We start from the raw sequence: 23,361 nt of genomic DNA on the forward strand, positions 1-23,361 counted from the left end.
TGCAGGCAGACCTCTGAGCTCCAGCTCGTTCTTCAGTAAAAGGGGCTGAATGGTGCTGACTTTGGAGGATTCCAGGTTTCAGAAATAATGGGTGAGAAAGCAGAGCCTCAGAGCTATCAGGTGACTTGTGACAGGCTTGCTCAGATGAGAGCTGGAGCCCGGACTCGGACCCAGGCCTGCCACTCAGAGCCTGGCCTCTGTCACAGTTCCCCTCCCATTGACTTTCGGGGCCCGTCTTAGGAGCTCGACCGGCAGCCAGCAAAACATTCCCTCCACAGCAGAGCCACCTCTGGGTAAACTGATAAAAATGAGCTTCTGAACCTGCCAAGGTGCCAGGGCTCAGGCCTTGGCTTCAGCAATGTCATTCCCCCAGCAGACGGTGAGTGGGTGCCAGCCACAGTCAAGCAGCCACTGTGCTCTTCCCCCAAGGCCTGGCCTGGGTGAGCTGGCTGTCCTGCCCCTCCCCTCCCCTCCCCTCCTCTCCCCTCCCCTCTCGGGGGAGGGTGCTTGACTGTGGCCAGCGCCCATTCATCGTCTGTGGGGAGAATGACATTGCTGAAGCCAAGGCCTGGCTTTCGACAAGAGTTTTGCTCTGTTGCCCAGGCTGGAGTGCAGTGGCACCATCTCAGCTCACTGCAACCTCCGCCTCCCAGGTTCAAGTGATTCTCCTGCCTCAGCCTCCTGAGTAGCTAGGATTACAGGAGACCGCTACCACATCTGGCTAATTTTTTTTTTTTTAGTAGAGATGGGGTTTCACTATGTTGGCCAGGCTGGTCTTGAACTCCCAACCTCAGGTGATCCGCCTTCCTTCGCCTCCCAAAGTGCTGGGATTATAGGCATAAGCCACTGTGCCCAGCCTATTTATTTTATTTTTTATTTTATTTTTGAGACAGGGTCTCACTTTGTTGCCCAGGCTGGAGTGCAGAGGTGCGATCGTAGCTCACCCACAGCCTTGACCTCCTAGTTCCAAGTGATCCTCCTGCCTCAGCCTCCCAAGTAGCTGGGACTACAGGTGCACATCACATGCCCAGCTAATTTTTGTATTTTTTATAGAGACAGGGTTTTGCCATGTTGCTGGTCTTGAACTCCTGGGCTGAAGCAATTCACCTGCCTCGGCCTCCCAAAGTGCTGGGATTACAGGCGTAAGCCACTGCACCTGGCCTGCTTCTTTTTTTTCTGAGCATGCTTTTAAAATCTCTAGTAGGTGATACACTCAGCCTTCAGTTCTACTCCTACTCAAGCAGCATGGTAATTTTAAGAACATTTTAAAAGGAAAAAAAATGCATATTCTAATGTGTCTTCTTACCTGATGCAGAAGATGGAGTTAGCCTGAGTGACCCATTCCTTGCTAGCAGCTTTATTGGAAGCTGGGATTTGGGTATGTGGATAACTCATGCTGAGAGCTGATTAATCACGTGCATGGCCCTGTTAGGGTTCAGCTGACTTAGGTAAATACAACACAATGATATTTCAGCTGTGACCTTTCAGAGAAGGAAGCTCCTTGTTTACATAGGAGTTACAGCAGCACTGCTCTCCCAGTTCAACAAAAACTGGTCTCACTGGTTACCTGTGGAACCCCAACTCCCTGAGATGGCTTTCGGCAGCCTTGCCTTCTGCCTGTTTCTCCAGCTTATCTCTTGCCACCGCCACTCCCTCAAGCTGGCAAAGCAACCGGGTCATGCCATTTCAGTCAAGGTGGAATGCCACACCATGAGCACTTGGGAAGTCCTGGCCAAGTGCTGGTCTGTTCCATTTTCGTCCTGTCTAAAGGGCACTAACAGTGCCCCCTGGCAGGTGCTTCGCTGAGCGTTCGAGCCTGTGTCACCTGGCCTCCCTGACTCACTGTGCCACTGTGCAGCTTCCTTTCAGTGGCATGAAAAGAACACCCTTACAAAGATGCCTGACTTCCAGAAGGAAGACATGTCGGTGTTTCACCGTGAAAAATGCAACTCCTCGTTTGCTTGGTGGGAGATGTGCTTTTAAATTGGCTGACTTACATTTCTTTCTAGACAAAGACATCTGGCATTCTGAAGTCAGCATTGTACTCTGTGCAAAAGTAGGGTGACTGTCTCTTCTAGGAACTTTTAAAGGAAACATTTAACATTTTTATTTTACGGGCTAAATAAAGCGTTTTAAAAATGAAACATAATTCTGTCCACTCCCCACCCATATGGTTAAATTACTCCTTTTTTAAAGCATTTTAAATTGTGGTAAAATACATATAAACAAATTGTGGTAAAATACATATAACATAAAATTTACCATCTTAACCATTTTTAAGCATATTAACTTGTGTCCATGGTGTAGCCTTTTGGAATTTTTCATCGTGTTCCCTACACAGAATGCTTCTAAATCATGCCGTGTCCTGGGGACTGTCATACTGTCAGGTTGTGTAAAGTCAAAGGAAACAAAGATATTTTCTTGGGTGGAGCAACAGTGACACTTCCTGATTTCTATTAAGCTTGGATGTAGTTTGAATCTTTTTTTTTCAAACATACTTTATACTTAACATTTTAGTATTTTCTTTTAAGGTCAGCCTACTGAGCCTATGCATATAATGAGGTCAAAAATGTTACAATTATGTCCTAATTATAGCTCAAGGAATGGTTTTAGAATAGTGTAGTTCCTGAGTGAAATAAATAAGAAAGTTTAATTTCCTGTTTAATCAGTTTCTCCTTTTTTTATTTTTTTAGCACTTTAAAAAGTGATTTTGAAGGCTGAGTGCAGTGGCTTACACCTGTAATCCCAGCACTTTGGGAGGCCAAGACGGTGGATCACAAGGTCAGGAGTTCGAGACCGGCCTGGCCAATATGGTGAAACCCCGTAGCTGGGCATGCTGGTGCACGCCTGTAGTCCCAGCTACTCTGGAGGCTAAGGCAGCAGAATCGCTAGAACCCGGGAGGTGGAGGTTGCAGTGAGCTGAGATCACACCACTACACTCCAGCCTGGGTGACAGAGCGAGACTCTGTCTCAAAAAAAAATGGGATTTTGGGTTAGGCACAGTGGCTCACGCCTGTAATCCCAGCACTTTGGGAGGCCGAGACGGGTGGATCACGAGGTCAGGAGTTTGAGACCAGCCTGGCCAGTATGGTGAAACCCTGTCTCTACTAAAAAATACAAAAGTTAGCTGGGCGTGGTGGCATGCACCTGTAGTCCCAGCTACCTGGGAGACTGAGGCAGGAGAATCGCTGGAACCTGGGAAGTGGAGGTTGCAGTGAGCCAAGATCACACTACTGCACTCCAACCTGGGTGACAGAGTGATACTCCGTCTCAAAAAAAAAAAAAAAAATGATTTTCGGTTGGGCACAGTGGCTTACACCTGTAATCCCAGCACTTTGGGAGGCTGAGGCAGGCAGATTGCCTGAGGTCAGGAATTCGAGACCAGCCTGGCCAACATGGTGAAACCCCGTCTCTAATAAAAATACAAAAAATAAAAATTAGCCAGGCATGGTGGCACATGCCTGTAATCTCAGCCACTCAGGAGGCTGAGGCAGGAGAATCACTTGAACCCAGGAGGCGGAGGTTGCAGTGAGCCGAGATTGCACCACTGCACTCCAGTGTTGGGGGACAGAGTGAGACTCTGTCTCTAAATAAATTAATTAATTAAATTAAAAGTGATTTTGAAAACATGGCCATTTTTCCTGGCCAGTTCATCTGTTTCTTTTTTTTTTCTTTTCGAGATGGAGTCTCGCTCTCTCACTCAGGCTGGAGTGCAGTGGCGCAATCTCAGCTCACTGCAACCTCTGCCTCCCGGGTTCAAGTGATCCTCCCACCTCAGTCTCCCAAGTATCTGGGATTACAGGCCTGTGCTACTACGCCTGGCTAATTTTTGTATTTTTAGTAGGGACAGGGTTTTGCCATGTTGCCCAGGCTGATATCAAACTCCTGACCTCAAGCGATCTACCTGCCTCGGCCTCCTAAAGTGCTGGGATTACAGGCGTGAGCCATTGTGCCCCACCTCAGTTCATCTATTTCTCTGTGATATTTATTCTATAGTTGCAGAAGAATATTTCTCATATGATATGTATATTAAGCTTACTGGCCAGCCAGTTTGGGTTTCTGGATAGTGAAACTGTCCTGGAAGTGTTTGCTGAGCTTTTCTTGCTGGAGAAGATTCTTGGCAAAGCCTGGATGGAGGATGGAGATGAGAAAGGTAGTGTGAGGGTGGCACACCTGTTTTGTGCTAATTCCAGTCTTGGCAGCCCTGGACCTGCTGGGAGAGGGATGAGAGTGACATGTGGCCCAGTTTTTGCTCAGAGAAGGAAAAGTCACCAAGACCGGCCATGAGGGCAGGAGCTCTTGCTTCTCCTCCTAGATGAGAGTTAGAAGGAATTTGAGAGCAAGGCTTCTTTCTTGGGATCCAAATACTTCTTACCTTGGAGTTTTCCTAGCCGTGGCTAGTGGGTCATAATGTCAGCGACATTGCCAAATGGGAGCTGAAGAGTGTCGTTGGGGGAAGGGTGAAGACGCTGTCAGAGAATAAGACAAACCCCACTAGAACTTTAAAAAACAAGTCAGAAAAAAAAAAAAAAAAAAAAAACAGAAAAAAAAACACATACCCACACATACACCCTGAAGAGGGAATCAGGAGTTTGCAAGCCCTAGAAGGTAGTTATTGTGGTAATTAAAGATTGAAAGCTCACTCTCAAGAGAGCTGGACCAAATCCCTGGGCTGCCTCAGGATTTGCTGAAATGAGTCCCACTCTTCTCTGGTCAGTTCAGTCCAGGAGGGGCTGGCGTGCAAGTGTCACTCAAGAATTCATGGCTAGGCTGGGCGAGGTGGCTCACGCCTGTAATCCCAACACTTTGGGAGGCCAAGGCAGGTGAATCACTTGAGGTCAGGAGTTCGAGACCAATCTGGCCAACATAGTGAAACCTCGTCTCTACTAAAAATACAAAAATTAGCCAGGCATGGTGGCACGTGCCTGTAATCCTGGCTACTTGGGAGGCGGAGGCAGGAGAATTGCTTGAACCCGGAAGGCGGAGGTTGCAGTGAGCCGAGATCACGCCACTGCACTCCAGCCTGGCAACAGAGTAAGACTCTGTCTCAAAAAAAAAAAAAAAAGTTTATGGCTCTTACAGCCTTAGCCAGCAAGAGCAATTGCAGTGAAACAGCATTATTTCTTTTCTGTTTATGCTATTGTGGTAAAATACACATGGCCTAAAGTTGACCATTCTAACCATTTTTAAGGGCACAGTCCAGTGGTATTAAGTACATTCATATTGTGTATCCTGCCATCCATCTCCAGAACCTTTTCATCCTCCCAAACAGAAACTTCCAGATGGAGTCCTACCGAATTGCCCAGGCTAGTCTCAAACTCCTTAGGATAACTTTCATTCTTGGCTGGGCATGGTGGCTCATGCCTATAATCTCAGCACTTTGAGAGGCTGAGGTGGGTGGATTGCTTAAGCTCGGGAGTTTGAGACTAGCCTGGGCAACATGGCGAAACCCCATCTTTACAAAAAATATAGAAATCAGCCAGGCGTGGTGGTATACGCCTGTAGTTCCAGCTACTCGAGAAGCTGAGGAGGGAGAATTGCCTGGGCTTGGGAGATTGAGGCTGCAGTGAGCCAAGATCACACTACTGCACTCCACTGTGGGTGACAGGGCAAGACACTGTCAAAAAAAAAAAAAAAAAAAAACTACCAAAAACTAACTTTCATTCATTATTTTTTTTTTTTTGAGACAAGAGTCGCCCAGGCTGGAGTACAGTGGCATGATCACAGCTCACTGCAGCCTCAACCTCCTGGGCTCTGGTGATCCTCCCACCTCAGCCTCCCAGGTAGCTAGGACCATAGCCATGTGCCACTACACCCAGCTAATTTCTTTGTATTTTTTTAGTAGAGACCGGTTTTTGCCATGTTGCCCAGGCTGGTCTCCAATTCCTAGGCTCAAGTGATCTGTCCTTCTTGGCCTCTCAGAGTGCTGGGATTACAGGTGTGAGCCACTGTGCCCAGCCACTTTCATTCTTTTTTTTTTTTGAAATGGAGTCTCACTCTGTTGCCCAGGCGGGAGTGCAGTGGCACGATCTCGGCTCACTGCAAGCTCCGCCTCCTGGGTCCACACCATTCTCCTGCCTCAGCCTCCCAAGTAGCTGGGACTACAGGCGCCCGCCACCACGCCCGGCTAATTTTTTGTATTTTTTAGTGGAGATGGGGTTTCACTGTGTTAGCCAGGATGGTCTTGATCTCCTGACCTCTGATCTGCCCACCTTGGCCTCCCAAAGTGCTGGGATTACAGGCATGAGCCACTGTGCCCGGCCCCACTTTCATTCTTTAGAACAAGGAAATTCATACTGTTTTATCTAAGAAAGAAGCTTTCCTAAGTCCTGTACTTGGACGAGGGCACCGGTGTTGTCTTTGGGTACAGGGCATTAGCAATTGTAAAGAACAGTGTTGAAGGGGTGAAGAAGTAATATCTTTTCCTTATCCATTGCGAGGTTCATGGCTGAGACCCCTATAACGAAAGAGAGATTAATGAGAGAAAAGCATGCAAATTAAGTTTTACATGGCATGAGAGCCTTCAGAAATGAAGACTTGGAGAAACAGGGATTCCAATCTGTGTCTCTGTGCTTGGGTTTGATGAAGTGTGACAGTCGCGTAGAATGACTGGATGCGGGGTGTGATGATTCAGGAATACCCCGGGGGGAATTTAGCAAGGCCTGTTTGTTCAGGTTCTTCTTGGTGCCTCTGGGAGACATTCCTTCCCTCTGGGTATAGGGCAGGACGCCTGTCACAGGGCGTTCAGGGGAGAAGGGAGGGAGATCTTGATCTCCCTAGGCTTTATGAGCTGCCTAGGCTTTATGAGCTGCCACAGGGAGGAAGGTGAGAGTATCCTTCCTGCTTCTGCTGTTTTCTCAGTTTCCCAGGTACCATATTTTGGGGTAGCATTTCCTGTACCCCATTAGTATCCACCAGAGAAGTTTGCCCTAAAAATGTGCTGTCCCTCTTGTGTCTGGTGCTGGCCTTCAGTGAGACTGAAGGGCATCACGGAAAAGTCTCGTAAGGTGGAATTGCGGGGAGCCCGAGTGGGAACCTCCATGGTGGCCTTTACCACTGATCCAAGCAACTGGTTCTCCCTTCTCCACTGGGCTACAGCTCTGAGCTTCTGCACAAAGAGTGGAGTCTCCATCTTTAAATATTCTGCTTATTTTTCAATTTGTCATTATACTAAGAGGTCATGTGTGTGGATTACTTACTTTGTGCTGGGCAGTATGCTAAATTCTTTATACATGGTATCTCTTTCTGCTTGTAACTTCGTGAGGTATCACAGTCCTCATTTTTACAGATGAAACTTCAGCCCAGAAAGGTAATTTGCCCGAACAGCAAATTCTGAAACTGGAATTGGTGGCTCTGGTGCCCAAGCTTGCATATTTAAACCAGGCATCAGTAATAGCCTCAGTTTTGCTTATTGCTTTGTTTAGCCTTAGTTTTGAAGCACTTGTTAAGTGCGAGGCTCCATGTGGAGTGTATAAACACTCAATCTCTGTGTGACGACAGCTCCAAGGAGCAGTCCAGCAAAGTTCTGTCTGGCCAAATCTAGACCTGGTTTTGATTAACTTTGTTCATGATCTCTAGATCACTCTGCTCTATGCTTGAACCTGTATGCTTGAGTCAAGCTTACCTCTCTGATGGGTGAAGAAAATGATATTTCACTGTTATATTAATTTTATTTTTCTTATCACAAAGGAAGGATATCTTTTCATTTTTCTAAGTCCTGTTGGTTCATTGCCTTTGCTTTTGCTGCATTTCTCTCTCTCTCTCTCTCTTTTTTTTTTTTTTGAGACAGAGTCTCACTCTGTCACTCAGGCTGGAGTTCAGTGGCACAATCTCGACTCTCTCCAACCTCCACCTCCCAGGTTCCAGTGATTCTCCTGCCTCAGCCTCCTGAGTAGCTGGGACTGCAGGCATGTGCCACCACGCCTGGCTAATTTTTGTATTTTTAGTAGAGACAGGGTTTCACCATGTTGGCCAGGCTGGTCTCAAACTCCTGACCTCAGGCGATCTGCCCATCTTGGCCTCCCAAAGTGCTGAGATTACAGGTGTGAGCCACCGCACCCAGCCTTCTTGCTGCATTTTTAAAGAAGACAACTGCAGCTTGTCTGTCTTGATAAGCAGTCTGAGTTTGCCTTTAGTGCACCTTTTCTTCAACAGAAATCAGTTGCCTGTCTCAGATGGGCCTTGCTCACATTATTCACATGGGCTGGGTACAGTGGCTGACACCTGTAATCCCAGCACTTTGGGAGGCCAGTGCAGGTGGATCAATTGAGCCCAGGGGTTCGAGACCAGCCTGAGCAACATGGCAAAATCCCATCTCTACAAAAAAATACCAAAGATGCTGGGCATGATGGCTCATGCCTGTAATCCCAGCACTTTGGGAGACCAAGGCAGGTAGATCACTTGTGGCCAGGAGTTCAAGACCATCCTGGCCAATGTGGCTCAACTTGTCTCTACTAAAAAATACAAAAATTAGCCGGGTGTGGTGGCACATGCCTGTAATCCCAGCTACTTGGGAGGCTGAGGTGGGAGAATCACTTGAACCTGGGAGGTGGAGGTTGCAGTGAGCTGAGATTGCACCACTGCACTCCAGCCTTGGTGACAGAACAAGACTCTGGCTCAAAAAAAAAAAAAAAAAATCCCCCCCAAACAAAAAATAAAATCAGCAGGGTGTGGTGGTGCACGCCTATAACCCTGGCTACTCAGGAGACTGAGGTGGGAGGATTGCTTAAGCCTGGGAGTTAGAAGTTGCAGTGAGTTGCAATCACACCACTGCATTCCAGTCTGGGTGACAGAGTGAGACCCTGTCTCAAAAAATCAAAACATGATAAACATGGTCAACATACAGTGAACAAGTTCATTCCACTTTTACTGGTTACAGCCTCAGTTCTGGGCTATGTGTCTTTTTCTATGTCTTTTTCACATTAAATGAAGTGAGGTAACACACGTAAATGAGAAAAAATAGCAATCAGTTCTATTAATTTGAAATGAGTGGTTGTGGTTCCTTGCAATTGCGTTCATATGAAAAGAGATGTATCAGTCAGGATAGGGAAAGTTATGCACAGTAACAAACAATCCTCAAATCATGGTGACTTTTACAACATGGTTTATTTCTGCCTTACTGGATCAGAAAGTAGTTTCTGCTTTCTGAAATTTCTCAGGGGCTTTATCTCAACCTGTGTTTCCATAATCTTAGAGGCAGGGAAAAGAGAAGTGATAAGCTATGAGTTGGCTTTGAAGATCTGTGCCAGAAGTGACTCCCATAATTCTATTCATCTTGTTGGCCCCAAGTATGTCACGTTGCCGTGCCTATACTCAAAAGAGCAGAAGAAAGGGATCCTGCTGTGTGCACAGACTGAGGGAACCTCTTAGGAATCCCAGATGCTCCCCATGGGAAGTACTTAATATCTTTTTTGTCCCAAATAGCAGAAGTCTTAGAGTATAATGAGCAAAAATGAGATTTGATAGTGTTAAAAAGAGAAAACTCTGCCTTGACAAAAATAATGGTACAGGTCAAGACAGCTTTTAGCTCTCCTGCTCTTGAATCCATGGAGAAAGCTTGTTAGCCTGTGATCAGTAAGCCATGGGAGTCGTGGAAATGTTTTCTGTGGGCTGGCCGGGCATTGCTGGTGGTGAAGCTGGATGCTGGCTGCCTGACCGTTCTATGTGTTTGAAATTGCCCGTGAGCAAATGTACTGTTTGCTATCCATTATCCACGTTCATTCCTTCTCTGCTGCTACCGTCAGTCTGTTTTCATCCTTTGTGACAGTGTGGAAGTTAAGTGGCCTCTCCTCTGTTCTTTTTTTTTTTTTTTTCCTTTTTGGAACATAAGCACATTTTTTCACATTATTTTATTAGCATTCCCTTTGTTTTAAGGTATCACATTCTTCATAAATGATGTTTTAAGGGCTAGGCGCAGTGGCTCACACCCATAATCCCAGCACTTTGGGAGGCTGAGGCAGGAGGATTGCGTGAGCCCAGGAGTCTGAGACCAGTTGATCATTCTGGGCAATGTAGGGAGACCTTGTCTCTACAGAACAATCTTTTTAAATTAGCCAGGCTTGGTGGCATGCACCTGCAGTCCCAGCTATTCAGGAGGCCAAGGTGGGAGGATCACTGGAACCTGGAGGTTGAAGCTGCATGGAACCATGATCGCACACTTGCTCTCCAGCCTGTGTAACAGAGTGCAACCCTTTTTTGATGACCACTAGTTATATCTGATTTTTTTTTTTTTTTGAGATGAGATGGAGTCTCACCCTGTCGCCCAGGCTAGAGTGCAGTTGGCTCACTGCAACCTCTGCCTCCTGGGTTCAAGTGATTCTCCTGCCTTAGCCTCCTGAGTAGCTGGGATTATAGGCACGCGCCACCATGCCCGGCTAATTTTTTGTGTCTTTAGTAGAGACAGGGTTTCATCATGTTGGCCAGGTTGGTCTTGAACTCCTGACCTTGTGATCCACCCACCTCTGCCTCCCAAAGTGCCAGGATTATAGGTGTGAGCCACCGCACCTGGCCATATCTGATTTTTTTTAAAGATGTCATTTTATTGAATTTGAGAATTCACTTAGACCACAGATATCTGATGAAAAATATTCTTGTTTTCCTTGTCTTCCTTTTATGTCCTGCATAACCTGAGTGTGCTTTAGAGGTGGGATCGTAGTGTTTGCATACAAGAGGAAAGTTGTCATGGCCCTGTGGTCATGAGGCTGAGGGCCCACGATTCTGATGTGGATGGAATGCAGCTGGCATTGCACATGTCTTAGATGCTCTTCCCAACTGCCCGCTTTGTTCTAGGCACTGTGCAGGGTGCTGGAGACAGCAGAGAAGAGTGAGATAGTCCCTGCCCTCGCACTGTAGAGGGAAGGCCTGTTCTGCCTCCCTGAGATGGGGGCACTGAGCTAAATCACACGTGAGGAAGAGTTAGCAAGGTGGCCGGAAGGGCATTTAGGCAAGGGGCAGTGAAAGGAAGGCCGGAGCCGTGCTTGGGAGACCTTTTAATAAACGTGAACTTGGCCAGATGCAGTGGCTCACGGCTGTAATCCCAACAATTTGGGAGGCCGAGGCGGGTGGATCCCTTGAGGTCAGGAGTTCGAGACCAGTCTGGCCAACATGGTGAAACCCCATCTCTACTAAAAATACAAAAAATTAGCTGGATGTGGTGGCATGTGCGTGTAATCCCAGCTACTCAGGAGGCTGAGGAAGGAGAATCGCTTGAACCCAGGAGGTACAGGAGGTGGAGGTTGCAGTGGGCCAAGATCACGCCATTGCACTCTGGCCTGGGCGACAGAGAGAGCAAGACTCCGTCTCAAAAAAAAAAAAAAAAAAAAAAAAAGAAGCGTGAACTTTTACCCTGTAGGCCTTCAGTACATATTTGTGTGAGCAAATGAACTACTTATGCAGATCATTCCCTGATAACATCAGACACTGTGTTATAAGATTAAGCCGGCCAGGTGCAGTGGATCACATCTGTAATTTTAGCACTTTGGGAGGCCGAGGCGGGTGGATCACAAGGTCAGGAGATTGAGACCATCCTGGCTAACGCGGTGAAACCCTTTCTCTACTAAAAATACAAAAAATTAGTCAGGCATGGTGGCGGGCACCTGTAGTCCCAGCTACTTGGGAGGCTGAGGCAGGAGAATCGCTTGAACCTGGGAGGCAGAGGTTGCAGTGAGCTGAGATTGCGCCACTGCATTCCAGCCTGGGTGACAGAGCAAGACTGCATCTCACAAAAAAAAAAAAAAAGAAAAAAAAAGATTAAGCCATGAGGGGCCTCCCACGCACAAAGTTCTGCCCATGGTTACTCTATGCCATGAAGGACAGCATCGATCTGTTCACACTCTCGACCTTGCTTCTCGGGTACAGCAAGCACTCTGGGATGCTTTCCCGCAGACGTGTCGTGTATCCTGCTTATGGAAGCCTAGCTTGGGACTACCATTGCTCCAGCCCAGTGGGGTGGTGCTGTTTTCCTCCTGGAGAACACGGGTTCCTCCCAGCACCATCTCCAACTGGTAGAAATGTCAGGAGTCACAGCCTGGAAGGCTTTAATCCCAATCCATATCTTCTGAGTGAGCCCCTACTCATGGCTTCCTGAGATAGAGAAGCACACGGCCCTCACCCATCACGGGCTCAGAGGTGTGACCGAGAAGCTGGCCACCTACTAAGAAAGTCCTTGTGCCTGCCTCATCTCCAGCGCTGCCAGAGCTGCTGTGGACTCTCGCCATGCAGTCCCTCTGCCCCTTTGTTGTGTATGTCTCTTTCTTACAGCCACACTGGGACATGGCTGCAGTCTCTCTGGCTTCAGCAGATTCACTCTCCATCGTAAATATCGCTGCCTTCTTCCTCATGTGTTTTTTTTCTCTTGTTTGACAGGCTCTTCAGAGTAACCTGAGGTACTCCTTGTTGCCAAGACGGCTCCTCATCAGCAAAAGATTAGCTCAGTGTTTGCATCCTGCCCTGCCCAGTGGTGTGCACTTAAAAGCTCTAGAAACCTACGAGATTATCTTTAAAATTGTGGGGACCAAATGGCTGGCCAAGGACTTGTTTCTGTACAGGTGCGATTGCTTCTCTGCTGTGTTCCCTTTTATTGCCCAAGTAACCGGTATTTCAGCTCACAAGATGAGAAAATGACAAACAGGCAAAATAAGCGTAGGGCTGTGTGTGCAACAATTAATCATAAAGCCATCACCAGGAGACGTCACGGGCGCCTTCTGGAGTCTATCCGTCCTAACTTTTCTTTCCTTTTTTTTTTTTTAAATTTAAGTTCTAGGGTACATATGCACAATGTGCAGGTTTGTTACACATGTATACATGTGCCATGTTGGTGTGCTGCACCCATTAACTCGTCATTTACATTAGGTATATCTCCTAGTGCTATCCCTCCCCACTCCCCCGACCCCATGACAGGCCCCAGTGTGTGATGTTCCCCTTCCTGTGTCCAAGTGTTCTCATTGTTCAATCCCCACCTATGAGTGAGAACATGCCATGTTTGGTTTTTTATCCTTGCGATAGTTTGCTGAGAATGATGGTTTCCAGCTTCATCCATGTCCCTACAAAGGACATGAGCTCATCCTTTTTTATGGCTACATAGTATTCCATGCTGTATATGTGCCACATTTTCTTAATCCAGTCTATCATCGATGGACATTTGGGTTGGTTCCAAGTCTTTGCTGTTGTGACTAGTGTTGCAATAAATATACGTGTGGATGTGTCTTTATAGCAGTTTGATTTATAATCCTTTGGGTATATACCCAGTAACGGGATGGCTGGGTCAAATGGTATTTCTAGTTCTAGATCCTTGAGGAATCGCCACAGTCTTCCACAATGGTTGAACTAGTTAACAGTCCCACCAACAGTGTAAAAGTGTTCCTATTTCTCCACATCCTCTCCAGCACCCCATTTTGACTTTGCTATAAGAGTTTAGCATCTGAACGTGCGGACAGCTTCATTGCTGGCTTGTTACGTAACAGTGTTTTGTGACCATCTCATGTCATACCCACACATCGAAACCAGCAGTTTAAATGGCCAGCTGTTTACTTGTGAAAACTCCCCTCGGCTGGCTTGTCACCTGGGACTTCTGACTGGGTATCTTATTTCTGCCCCGCTCCCTCTCGTTCTTTCTCGAAGCTGCGGGTTATTTCCTCTCCTGGCACACGCGGCGGTGTCGGTGAGGCCGGTGCTGCTCACCCTGTACGAGAAGTACTTCCTCCCACTGCAGAAGCTGCTCCTGCCCAGTCTGCAGGCCTTCATCGTGGGCCTGCTGCCCGGCCTTGAAGAGGGCTCCGAGATCTCCGACAGGTGCGTGGGCGTCTTGTCCAGGCTGTGTTTACTCCACTGCTTTATAAGACACGGGGAGGGGGCCGGGCGCAGTGGCTCACGCCTGTAATCCCAGCACTTTGGAAGGCCAAGGTGGGTGGATCACAAGGTCAGGAGATTGAGACCATCCTGGCTAACACGATGAAACCCCGCCTCTACTAAAAATAAAAAAATTTAGCCGGGCGTGGTGGCGGGCGTCTGTAGTCCCAGCTACTCGGGAGGCTGAGGCAGGAGAATGGCGTGAACCTGGGAGGCGGAGCTTGCAGTGAGCCGAGATCGCACCACTGCACTCCAGCCTGGACAACAGAGACTGTGTCTCGAAAAAAAAAAAAAAGACACGGGGAAGGAAGTGCAGAGACATGGGAAGCAGCAGTAGGTGTGGAGGTCGGGTTGCTCTTTCACATTTCCTTGGTGGTTGTGATTTCAAATTCCTCCCAGGAATCTCTCTTGTCTCTTTACCAAAGGGGAAGTCCCGAGCCCGGAGAGATGAGATCCTTTACGCGGAGAGAAATGTAGCTCATTAATAAGGGAGACCATAGCGCAGGGTTCTCATGATGTCCTGTCCCGTTACGGAGTTACCCACAGAGTCACCATGTGTGGAGGGAAGACATACCCTCTTAGGGCGCCTAGTGTGGAGGAAATGAAGGGACCCTTTCCTGGGCACTTGCAGCGTGCATTACACACATGATTACATTGTGTAATGAATTCCTCTGCTCCAGGAGTTACCTCCATTTACAGGTGAGGGTCAGAGGGTAAGAAGGTTTCCCAGTCGCACAGTCAGTGAGCCCCACAGCTGGGATTCTATTCCACTGTATCTATTGGATTCTTTTTTTTTTTTTTTTTTTGAGACAGAGTCTTGTTCTATCACCCAGGCTGGAGTGCAGTGGTGCGATCTCGGCTCACTGCAACCTCCGCCTCCTGGGTTCAAGTGATTCTCCCGCCTCAGCCTCCCAAGTAGCCAGGATTACAGGCTCGTGCCACCACACCCAGCTAATTTTTGTATTTTTAGTAGAGATGGGGTTTCCCTCTGGCGGCCAGGCTGGTCTCAAACTCCTGGCCTCAAGTGATCCACCCACCTCAGCCTCCCAAAGTGCTGGGATTACAGGCGTGAGCCACCACACCCAGCTCATATCAGATTCTAAAGTCCTTCTTCTTTCCATTAAACTAGGCTGCTTCTAAATTAAAAAGCAAAGCCAGGGCAGGGCTTGAAAAGGCAATTTAGTGTGATGTGAAGCAGAATATCTTGACAGGTTTCAGTAGCACCTTGGAGAAATCTATAGCACTCATATGCACAAAAGTTCATGTAGCTTTTTGTGTGTGTGTGTGGTCACTGCTTAGGAATGGGAGAAAGTGTGAATCTGTTCCGACTATTGAGTATGGCCGGGCACGGTGGCTCACACCTGTAATCCCAGCACTTTGGGAGGCCAGAGCAGGTGGATCACTTGAGGTCAGGAGTTCAAGACCAGCCTGGCCAACATGGTGAAACCCCATATCTACTCAAAATACAAAAAAATTAGCCGGACATGGTGGTGTGCGCCTGTAATCCCAGCTACTTGGGAGGCTGAGGCAGGGGAATAGCTTGAGCCTGCGAGGTGAAGGTTGCAGCGAGCCGAGATTGCACCACTGCACTCCAGCCTGGGTGACAGAGTAAGACTACGTCTCAGAAAAAAACAAACAAAAAAAAACCAGACTGTTGAGCATACACAGTGACCTTTGTTTCCGGAGAAGTATAAAGTAAGAACTCACTTCCAGCTTATTAACTCTTCTGAGAGATGCCACAGTGATTCACCTCTGTTAATGGGACCTGTTTTAAGAGCCCATGTTCAGTCACTGGTGACTTTTGTGCTTGTAAAAGCTGCCATGTGATTACACAACACGCTGCTCATATTACCCTGTGCTGGAGGCCCTAGTCAGGTCACCCTTTCCTGTGGTGTCAGCTGTGACTGAGGGGTGCAGGAGGCTGGAGTGGAACCCAGGAATCAATCCAAGGTCCATTTGCACGGCTCCCCCAGCCTCAAGTAAACCAAGTAATCAGAATGGTTTGAAGGGTTAGTTAGGAAGTGGCCAAGGGTGCATTTCGTGAGCTCTATATCAGGACTTGACAGATGTAACTAAAACATTGCACTTTAACCATTTCAAGCTCTCACATAGACCAGGTGTTGGCTCTCCATTTCCCAAAGGAGAATCCACCTTTACAGTTTCTACCTTAGGAGGCAGAATCTGTCTCGTTGCAATTTTAAGCCCAGCGCCAGGCCCTGTGGCTGGTACACGGTGAGACTCGGTAAGTGTGTGTTGAGTTAACGAGTGGTCCAGGTCACACAGGAGGCAGCTGGAGGACACTGCCAGACTCCATGCCAATGGACTCCTAATCCCAGGCCCTTTCTAGAAGTTCTGCTGTGTTTGTGTTCTGATGACAGATATGTGAGTATACATCCTACATGATTTTTCCATCATTGGACAGATGAACACATTAGTTCCCTAAAGCTTACTGTGATCTTTTAAATCTGTGTGAATCACACTAGAAGTGTAAATAGTTGGAGTGTTTTTGTTTTCTTGGTTGATAAATAAAGGTTCATTTGAACAGTTGCTAAAGTTGCTTAACATTGATTTTTTTTCTGAATATTGTGATTTCTTGACATTGAACCAAGAGCCAAGTAAAGCTTCATGAATCACCGAATCTATTTAGCTGTGACAGAAAACCAAATGCAATGTGGCACCCAGAAGTGATTAGTTATCAGCGCTCCAAGGTGGATGCAGGTGAAAGGTTATACAATAATCTCTGAGCCAGTGTGTTGCAGCCACAGTAATTGAAGTGACTGTACAAGATTTTTTGGTTGCTGTATCCATTTCAGTCTGAGACGGTTTGGTAACTGTTCCCAGAAGTGCTTGGGTAGCCAGGTGTGGTGACAGGCACCTGTAATCCCAGCTATTTGGAAGACTGAGGCAGAAGAATCACTTGAACCTCGGAGGTGGAGGTTTCAGTGAGCCGAGATCGCACCACTGCACTCTAGCCTGGGCAACAGAGCAAGACTCCATCTCAAAAAAGAAAAAAAGTGCTTGGGAATTGAGTGAAACACCCCAACAAATGTGCAGAGAGCAGAAAGGGAGGGTGCAGTGGGGGGGTCATGATGAGCACGTGGGTAGAAATTGCAAAGTGGTGAGTTAGGTTGAGCTGGTGAAGGCTGGGATGACTCACAGGTTTCATGTAGGTGGAGGCTGTCCCTGGTGTGTGCTTTTTAGTGAACCATAAGGAATGAAACTTTTGGCCCCTGTTAGGACTTATTATCCACCCTGGCTTTCTAACCCTTTGGGGTCTGCAGATAACCTATGACTGGTCAGAAATCCTTTTTTTTTTTTTTTTTTAAGTGCCCATGAAATAGCTACATAGCTGTGTTTTGCTGTACTAAGAAAACAAGATTAGAACAGGGAAAGCACTAAACTCTTCTTCTCAGGAGATGAGGAGAGGTGAATGTTTTAAATGGTTTGTAAGAAGGCAGCAACTAGCTCACCAGATTATTTCCATTTAAATCAGTAATTTTCAATGTAGTAGTAATTTTGCCTCTCAGGGTACATTTGACAATATCTGGAGACAGTTTTGGCTGTCACAACTGGGGGTGGGGAGGGTGCTACTGATATTTAGTGGGTAGAGTCCAGGAGCTGCTGAACATTTTACAATGCACACAGGTGCCCCGACAACAAAGACTTACCTGGTCCCAGATGTCAGTGGGGTGGACGTTCAGAAACCCTGGCTTAAAGAGTTGAAAAATATTTATTGACATTTCTTTTCTTTTGGAGCTCATTAATAAGGGAGGCCATAGTACAGAGTTTCCATGATGTCCTGTCCCATTAAAGAGTTACCCACAGCGTCACCATATGAAGAGGGGAAGACGTACCCTCTTAGGGCCCCTATCGTGGAGGAAACAAATGGACCCTTTACTGAGCACTTGCGACGTGCATGACCCACATGATCCCATTGAATTCCAGGGTCTTGCTGTGTACCCAGGCTGGAGTACAGTGGCAGGATTATAGCTCACTGCAGTCTCAACCTCCAAGGATAAAACGATCCTCCGGCCTCAGCCTTCCAAAGCACTGAGATTACAGGCATGAGCCACCCCTTTTGGCTGACATTTCTATTTTTTTTTTTTTTTTTTTGAGACAGTCTCGCTCTGTCGCCCAGGCTGGAGTGCAGTGGTGCGATCTTGGCTCACTGCAACCTCCACCTCCCGGGTACAAGCGATTCTCCTCCCTCAGCCTCCCGAGTAGCTGGGACTATAGGCATGCACCATGACACCTGGCTAATTTTTGTATTTTTAGTAGAGACGGAGTTTCACCATGTTGGCCAGGCTGGTCTTGAACTCCTGGCCTCAAGTGATCCACCTGCCTCAGCCTCCCAAAGTGCTGGGATTACAGGCGTGAGCCACTGCACCCAGCACCAACATTTCTTTTGGTTGGTTTCAGGCACTGTGATCATGATCTGTGCTGGTTCGAGGCTTTTTTTTTGCCCCCTCTTTAGCGCTGTTTCTGACCTGCAGTTTACAGTACAGGGTGCTGTTGTCACTGCCCTGCCTCTTCAGTTTCAGATGATTGTACCAAAGCGGTGCTGTCTTGTGACAGCTTGGCTTTCCATGGTTGTCCTTTTGGCAAGCAGCTGCAGAACCAAAGTTGTGGAGTGCTTGGGATTTGCGGTGCCCGGCCCATGCCACTCACCTGCTCTCAGTTGTGGAGTGGAGCATGCCAGTGTCATTTGAAGGAGCTGCGTTTGCAGGAGGCATGAGAGAGCATAAGCCGGAATGAGTTAGGAAGGATGGAAATACTTGGGGTTTGGAAGTTGGGTTTTTTTTTTTAATGTTTGTTGGTTTTTTGTTTTTGTTTTGTTTTTTGAGATGGAGTCTCACTCTGTTGCCCAGGCTGGAGTGCAGCGGTGCAATCTTGGCACCCTGCAGCCTCCACCTCCTGGGTTCAAGCAATTCTCCTGCCTCAGCCTCACGAGAAGCTGGGATTACAGGTGCGAACCACCATGCCCAGCTAATTTTGTATTTTTAGTAGAGACGGGGTTTTACCATGTTGGCCAGGCTGATCTTGAACTCCTGAGCTCAAATGATCCACCTGCCTTGGCCTCCCAAAGTGCTGGGATTACAGGTGTCAGCCACTGTGCCTGGCCCGTTTGTTGGTTTTGAATTAAAAGTTTAGGGTTCCCAGTGGGGCATGGTGGCTCATGCCTGTAATTTCAGCACTTTGGGAGGCCGAGGCGGGGGGGGGGTTACCTGAGGTCAGGTGTTCAAGACCAGCTTGGCCAACATGGTGAAACCCCGTATCTACCAAAACAAAAATACAAAAATTAGCCAGGCATGGTGGCGGCTGCCTGTAATCCCAGATACTCAGGAGGCTGAGCCAGGAGAATCACTTGAACCTGGGAGGCGGAGGTTGCAGTGAGCCAAGATCGTGCCATTGCACTCCAGCCTGGGCAACAAGAGTGAAACTCCGTCTCAAAAAAAAAAGTTTAGAGTTCTGGACTGTAAACTGCACACTAATATTGGAATTTAACAACCGAGATGATCATAGTAACTCTTGTTGAGTAGGAAGTTATTTCGTTTTTAACCCCGTTTATTTTGCTCTCTCATACCAAAGGTTTGTCATAGTTGCTGTTGTTTCTACTGTGATGTCATTTAAATTGTTAGTATGCATCCATTTTTTTTAGAATAAAATGAGACTTAAAAAACAAAGCTGGCTGGGCACAGTGGCTCACACCTGTAGTCCCAGCACTGAGAGGCCATGCAGGGTGGATTACTTGAAGCCAAAAGTTCAAGACCAGCCTGGGCAACATGGTGAAACTCTGTCTACATATAAAATGCAAAAATTAGCCCAGTGTGGCAGCATGGGTGTGTAGTCCCAGCTACTCAGAGGCTGAGGCAGGAAAATTGATTGAGCCCAGGAGGTCAGGGCTGCAGTGAGCTGTGTTCGTGCCACTGCACTCCAGCCTGGGTGACAGAGTAACACCCTGCCTCAAAAAAAAAAAAAATTATTTCTTTAATAGAAAGCTAGTAGCCAGTTTTCAGAATATTGAAGAGATAACATAGGCAGCGTTTCCCAAACTTTTTGAGGGTGGAACCCCTCTTCTGTGGAACATCTCTAGTGGCCAGTGTTCCATGGAACATACTTTGGGAATATGCAGTTCTAATTAAAGGGGGACTGTGACACCACCATGTGTGCATTATAGTGTTTGTGATGATTTCAGAGCTAGGCAAAGACAAGCTCTATTTGTTTACTCAGCCTTTAATAGAAGACCAATCAATAACCTCAGCCATTAAATCGCCCTGCCTACTTCTTCTGTACACTTAGCCATTACTTATGCCTCTTCATTTTTATTTTTTCTAAGAAGACGCTACCATGCATTATTTCCTGCAATATTTTACAGGAAGTTCAGACTAATTTTAAGGAGAACAAAATGTACTTTTAATATAACACGATGGTAGATATTTTTGAAGGAAATACAAAAAAATTAACCGAGGGGTTTTTCGAGTGCCAACCTGGAGTCACTTGCTCAAATAGGCACTGGGGCTGTGACAGCAAACAGAGTGGACCTAGTAGTAATTGCAGGCGGCATGGCCCAAGCATTAGGTCTGTTCTCCTGGGTTGAGTTTTTTTTTTTTTTTTTTCTTTTCTTTTTTTTTTTTTTGAGACAGAGTCTCACTCTGTTGCCCAGGCTGGAGTGCAGTGATGGCCTCTCGGCTCACTGCAAACTCCGCCTCCCGGCTTCAAGCAATTCTCCTGCCTCAGCCTCCCCAGTAGCTGGGATTATAGGCACCTGCCATCATGCCTGGCTAATTTTTGCATTTTTAATAGAGATGGGGTTTCACCATGTTGTCCAGGCTGGTCTCAAACTCCTGACCTCAGGTGATCCACCCGCCTCAGCCTCCCCGAGTGCTGGGATTACAGGCATGAGCCACCATGCCCAGCCAAACAGTTTTTTTTTTTTTTTTGAGGGGACTCTCACTTCATTCTCACAACATCTCCATGAGGTCGAGGCTCCTTCCCCTGTCTTTTAGCTGAGCACGGGCGTGCACAGATGTTAAACTGGTCCTAGGTCCTGCATCTAGGAGGCATCACAACCAGCATCTGGATACGGGAGGGCCAACTCTGGCAAGCTGTGTGAACCAACACATTCCACCGGGTTGGTTTTTCTGATTGTTTTCTGTGGTCTTTGCAGATAGGAAGCATGTGAGAAACTGAATCCTTTCAGGTAATGAGTCAGATCCTTCGTGGGGTGATATCCCTTAGGGGGAATGTGCCTCTGCTGTTTTACTGGTAGATGCTGTCACCCAGCCTGCAGATTGTGTGCACTGAGGACAGGGAAAGGGCCGCAGTCAGCTGCAGGGACACCACTGAACAGACATGGGCCTGGCCTTGGTCAGCGTCAGGGGAAAAACGAGCCCTGATCCACTGGTGACGCTGCTTCTCTTAAAGGATGCATGAGAAGGTGCTGACTTTGTATCACGGGAGACCTAGATAAAGATAAGAGGCGAACAAATGCCCGGCCTCAGCACAAGAGCCCCTGGGAGCGGGAGTCAGCACATGCAGGTGCTGTGGGCAGACTGAAAGGAAACACCACTCCAGGCTGATGGAATTGCAGGGTCGTGGGAGGCCCCAGGCAGATTTGCCCCTAGCATTTCTAAAGGCAGATGTCACTTGGCACATTTTTGGCTGTGCTCAAGTTGGTGGCGTCTAATTGCTTAAGTCTTTGATCAGTCTCCTCAGCATATGCTTGTTTTTGATACACGAATGGCTCCTTCCGCTTTTCTGTGAAGTGGCTGACCTGCCTATCCCTCTTATGGTGGAACCTCCCTTCCGTGAGCACCTAGGCATCCGTGGCACGGCCAGGGTGGAGATGGGTCTCTGCCCTGCCACGCACGACTGCTTAGCCACTTTCCATTGGCCAAGACACTGCGCTGCCTAGTGACATTGGTTTTAGCAAATCCAGGGTCAGTGTGACAGCCAGCATTTGGACACACACAGCAGGGTGAGAGATGGCAGCGGCTCCTGGCGATGAGGAAGGTGGGGCTTCCCCAGCCAGGCGAATCCGCTGTGGTTCTTCATGCAGCATTCGCAGAGCAGTGTGCAGTGGGACTCGGGAAGATGGGGCGAGCCCTTGAACCCTATCCTCTCTCATCAACAGAACGGATGCTCTGCTCCTGAGACTGTCGCTGGTGGTTGGCAAAGAGGTGTTTTACACCGCCCTCTGGGGGAGCGTCCTGGCCAGCCCGTCCATCCGCCTCCCTGCCTCAGTCTTCGTGGTGGGCCACATCAACAGGGATGCCCCCGGCCGGGAGCAGAAGTACATGCTGGGGACCAATCACCAACTCACGGTGGGTGCTGTGTTCCTCACAGGGCATGGGGAGGAGGCGACATGTGGGCACAGCATCCTCATGGGCAGGTTGTCACTGAAGCTGCAAAGGGACATCCAGGAAAGGGAGGTGCACCAAGCTTAAGTCTGGGTAACGAACGGCTGAGCAAGGCGAGAAGGAGGCCTTGTGCAGTTGAGGCTGGTGGTGGCTTTTTTAACATATGCATTACGGTTTTTTTTGTTTTTGTTTTTGTTTTGAGACGGAGTCTCGCTCTGTCGCCCAGGCTGGGGTGCAGTGGCACAACCTCGACTCACTGCAACCTTCGCCTCCCAGGTTCAAGCAATTCTCCTCTCTCAGCCTCCCGAGTAGCTGGGATTACAGGCACCCACCACCACGCCCGGCTAATTTTTGTGTTTTTAGTAGAGATGGGGTTTCACCATGTTGGCCAGGATGGTCTCGAACTGCCTGCCTGGCGGGTGATCCACCCACCGCGGCCTCCCAAAGTGGCATTAAGATTCATACATTCAAATAAGTGTTCACACCCTCAGAGGTCCCTTCTGGAGGCCCCTGGCTTTGCAGAAATGTGCTTAGCTGCACACGGCGCTCAGACGGCCTCTGCACGCAGAGGGTCTGCTGCATTGGCGGGTCTTTGTTTCCTTCCTCTGTCCTGTGTCACGGGGGCCACTGCCCACTCACACATGGAAACCCCCTCCTCCCTTGGCGTCCTCCCGCTACTCTCCTGTCTCCATTGGCTGCTCTCAAACCTAAATTATTGGGGTTCCCCAGGTATCCATCTCCAGGCCCTTCAAGGGAAGCTCTCTTCCCTGGTAACGACATCCCTTCTCGTGCCCTTAGAAATGGTAACCTCCCAGATCTTTGTCTCTTTTCCCCAAACCTGCCTCTTGTGCTTTTGTGTCTTGCTGTCTTTCGCCACCTGGTGGTGTTCCCACACTTTGATCTTAAAGTGTTCAGATTGAATTCGCAGGTGAGAAGATCTGCAGCTGAGTGTGAATTACCCTCTGGTTCCATTTCTCTTTGCAAAATGGGGGTTGTAGACCTGCCTCACAGGATCTCTCTGAGGACAAGGTGGAAAAATGGATGAAAAGCGCCTCGCACAATGATCAGGACACAGGAGACCCCGATGAACACGTCCCTTTCCTGCCCCGTCAGTATCCCCTTTGTCTCTTTCTCTCCATCGTCTCAGCCCTGCTCG

General features: G+C 48.0%; 1 protein-coding gene across 3 annotated transcripts in view; it reads left to right on the plus strand.

Annotated features, from left to right (window-relative positions):
• The window catches only part of DOP1B (DOP1 leucine zipper like protein B), a 137,631-nt gene that overhangs the window by 30,008 nt on the left and 84,262 nt on the right, over positions 1–23,361 (plus strand). For 2 of the 3 annotated variants that reach the window (XR_004668487.3, XM_008977670.4), the window contains exons 3-5: positions 12,364–12,545; positions 13,618–13,788; positions 21,980–22,169. Coding sequence is in view for 2 of the 3 variants with exons in the window: in XM_008977670.4 (XP_008975918.4) it covers positions 12,364–12,545; positions 13,618–13,788; positions 21,980–22,169 (543 nt within the window). In the remaining variant the exon portion in view is untranslated. The remainder of the gene's footprint in view (positions 1–12,363; positions 12,546–13,617; positions 13,789–21,979; positions 22,170–23,361) is intronic. The other variant, XM_008977671.4, reaches the window with a different exon arrangement.

Source organism: Pan paniscus, chromosome 22 (genome assembly GCF_029289425.2).
Source record: "Pan paniscus chromosome 22, NHGRI_mPanPan1-v2.0_pri, whole genome shotgun sequence".
Classification (NCBI taxonomy): Eukaryota; Metazoa; Chordata; class Mammalia; order Primates; family Hominidae; genus Pan; species Pan paniscus.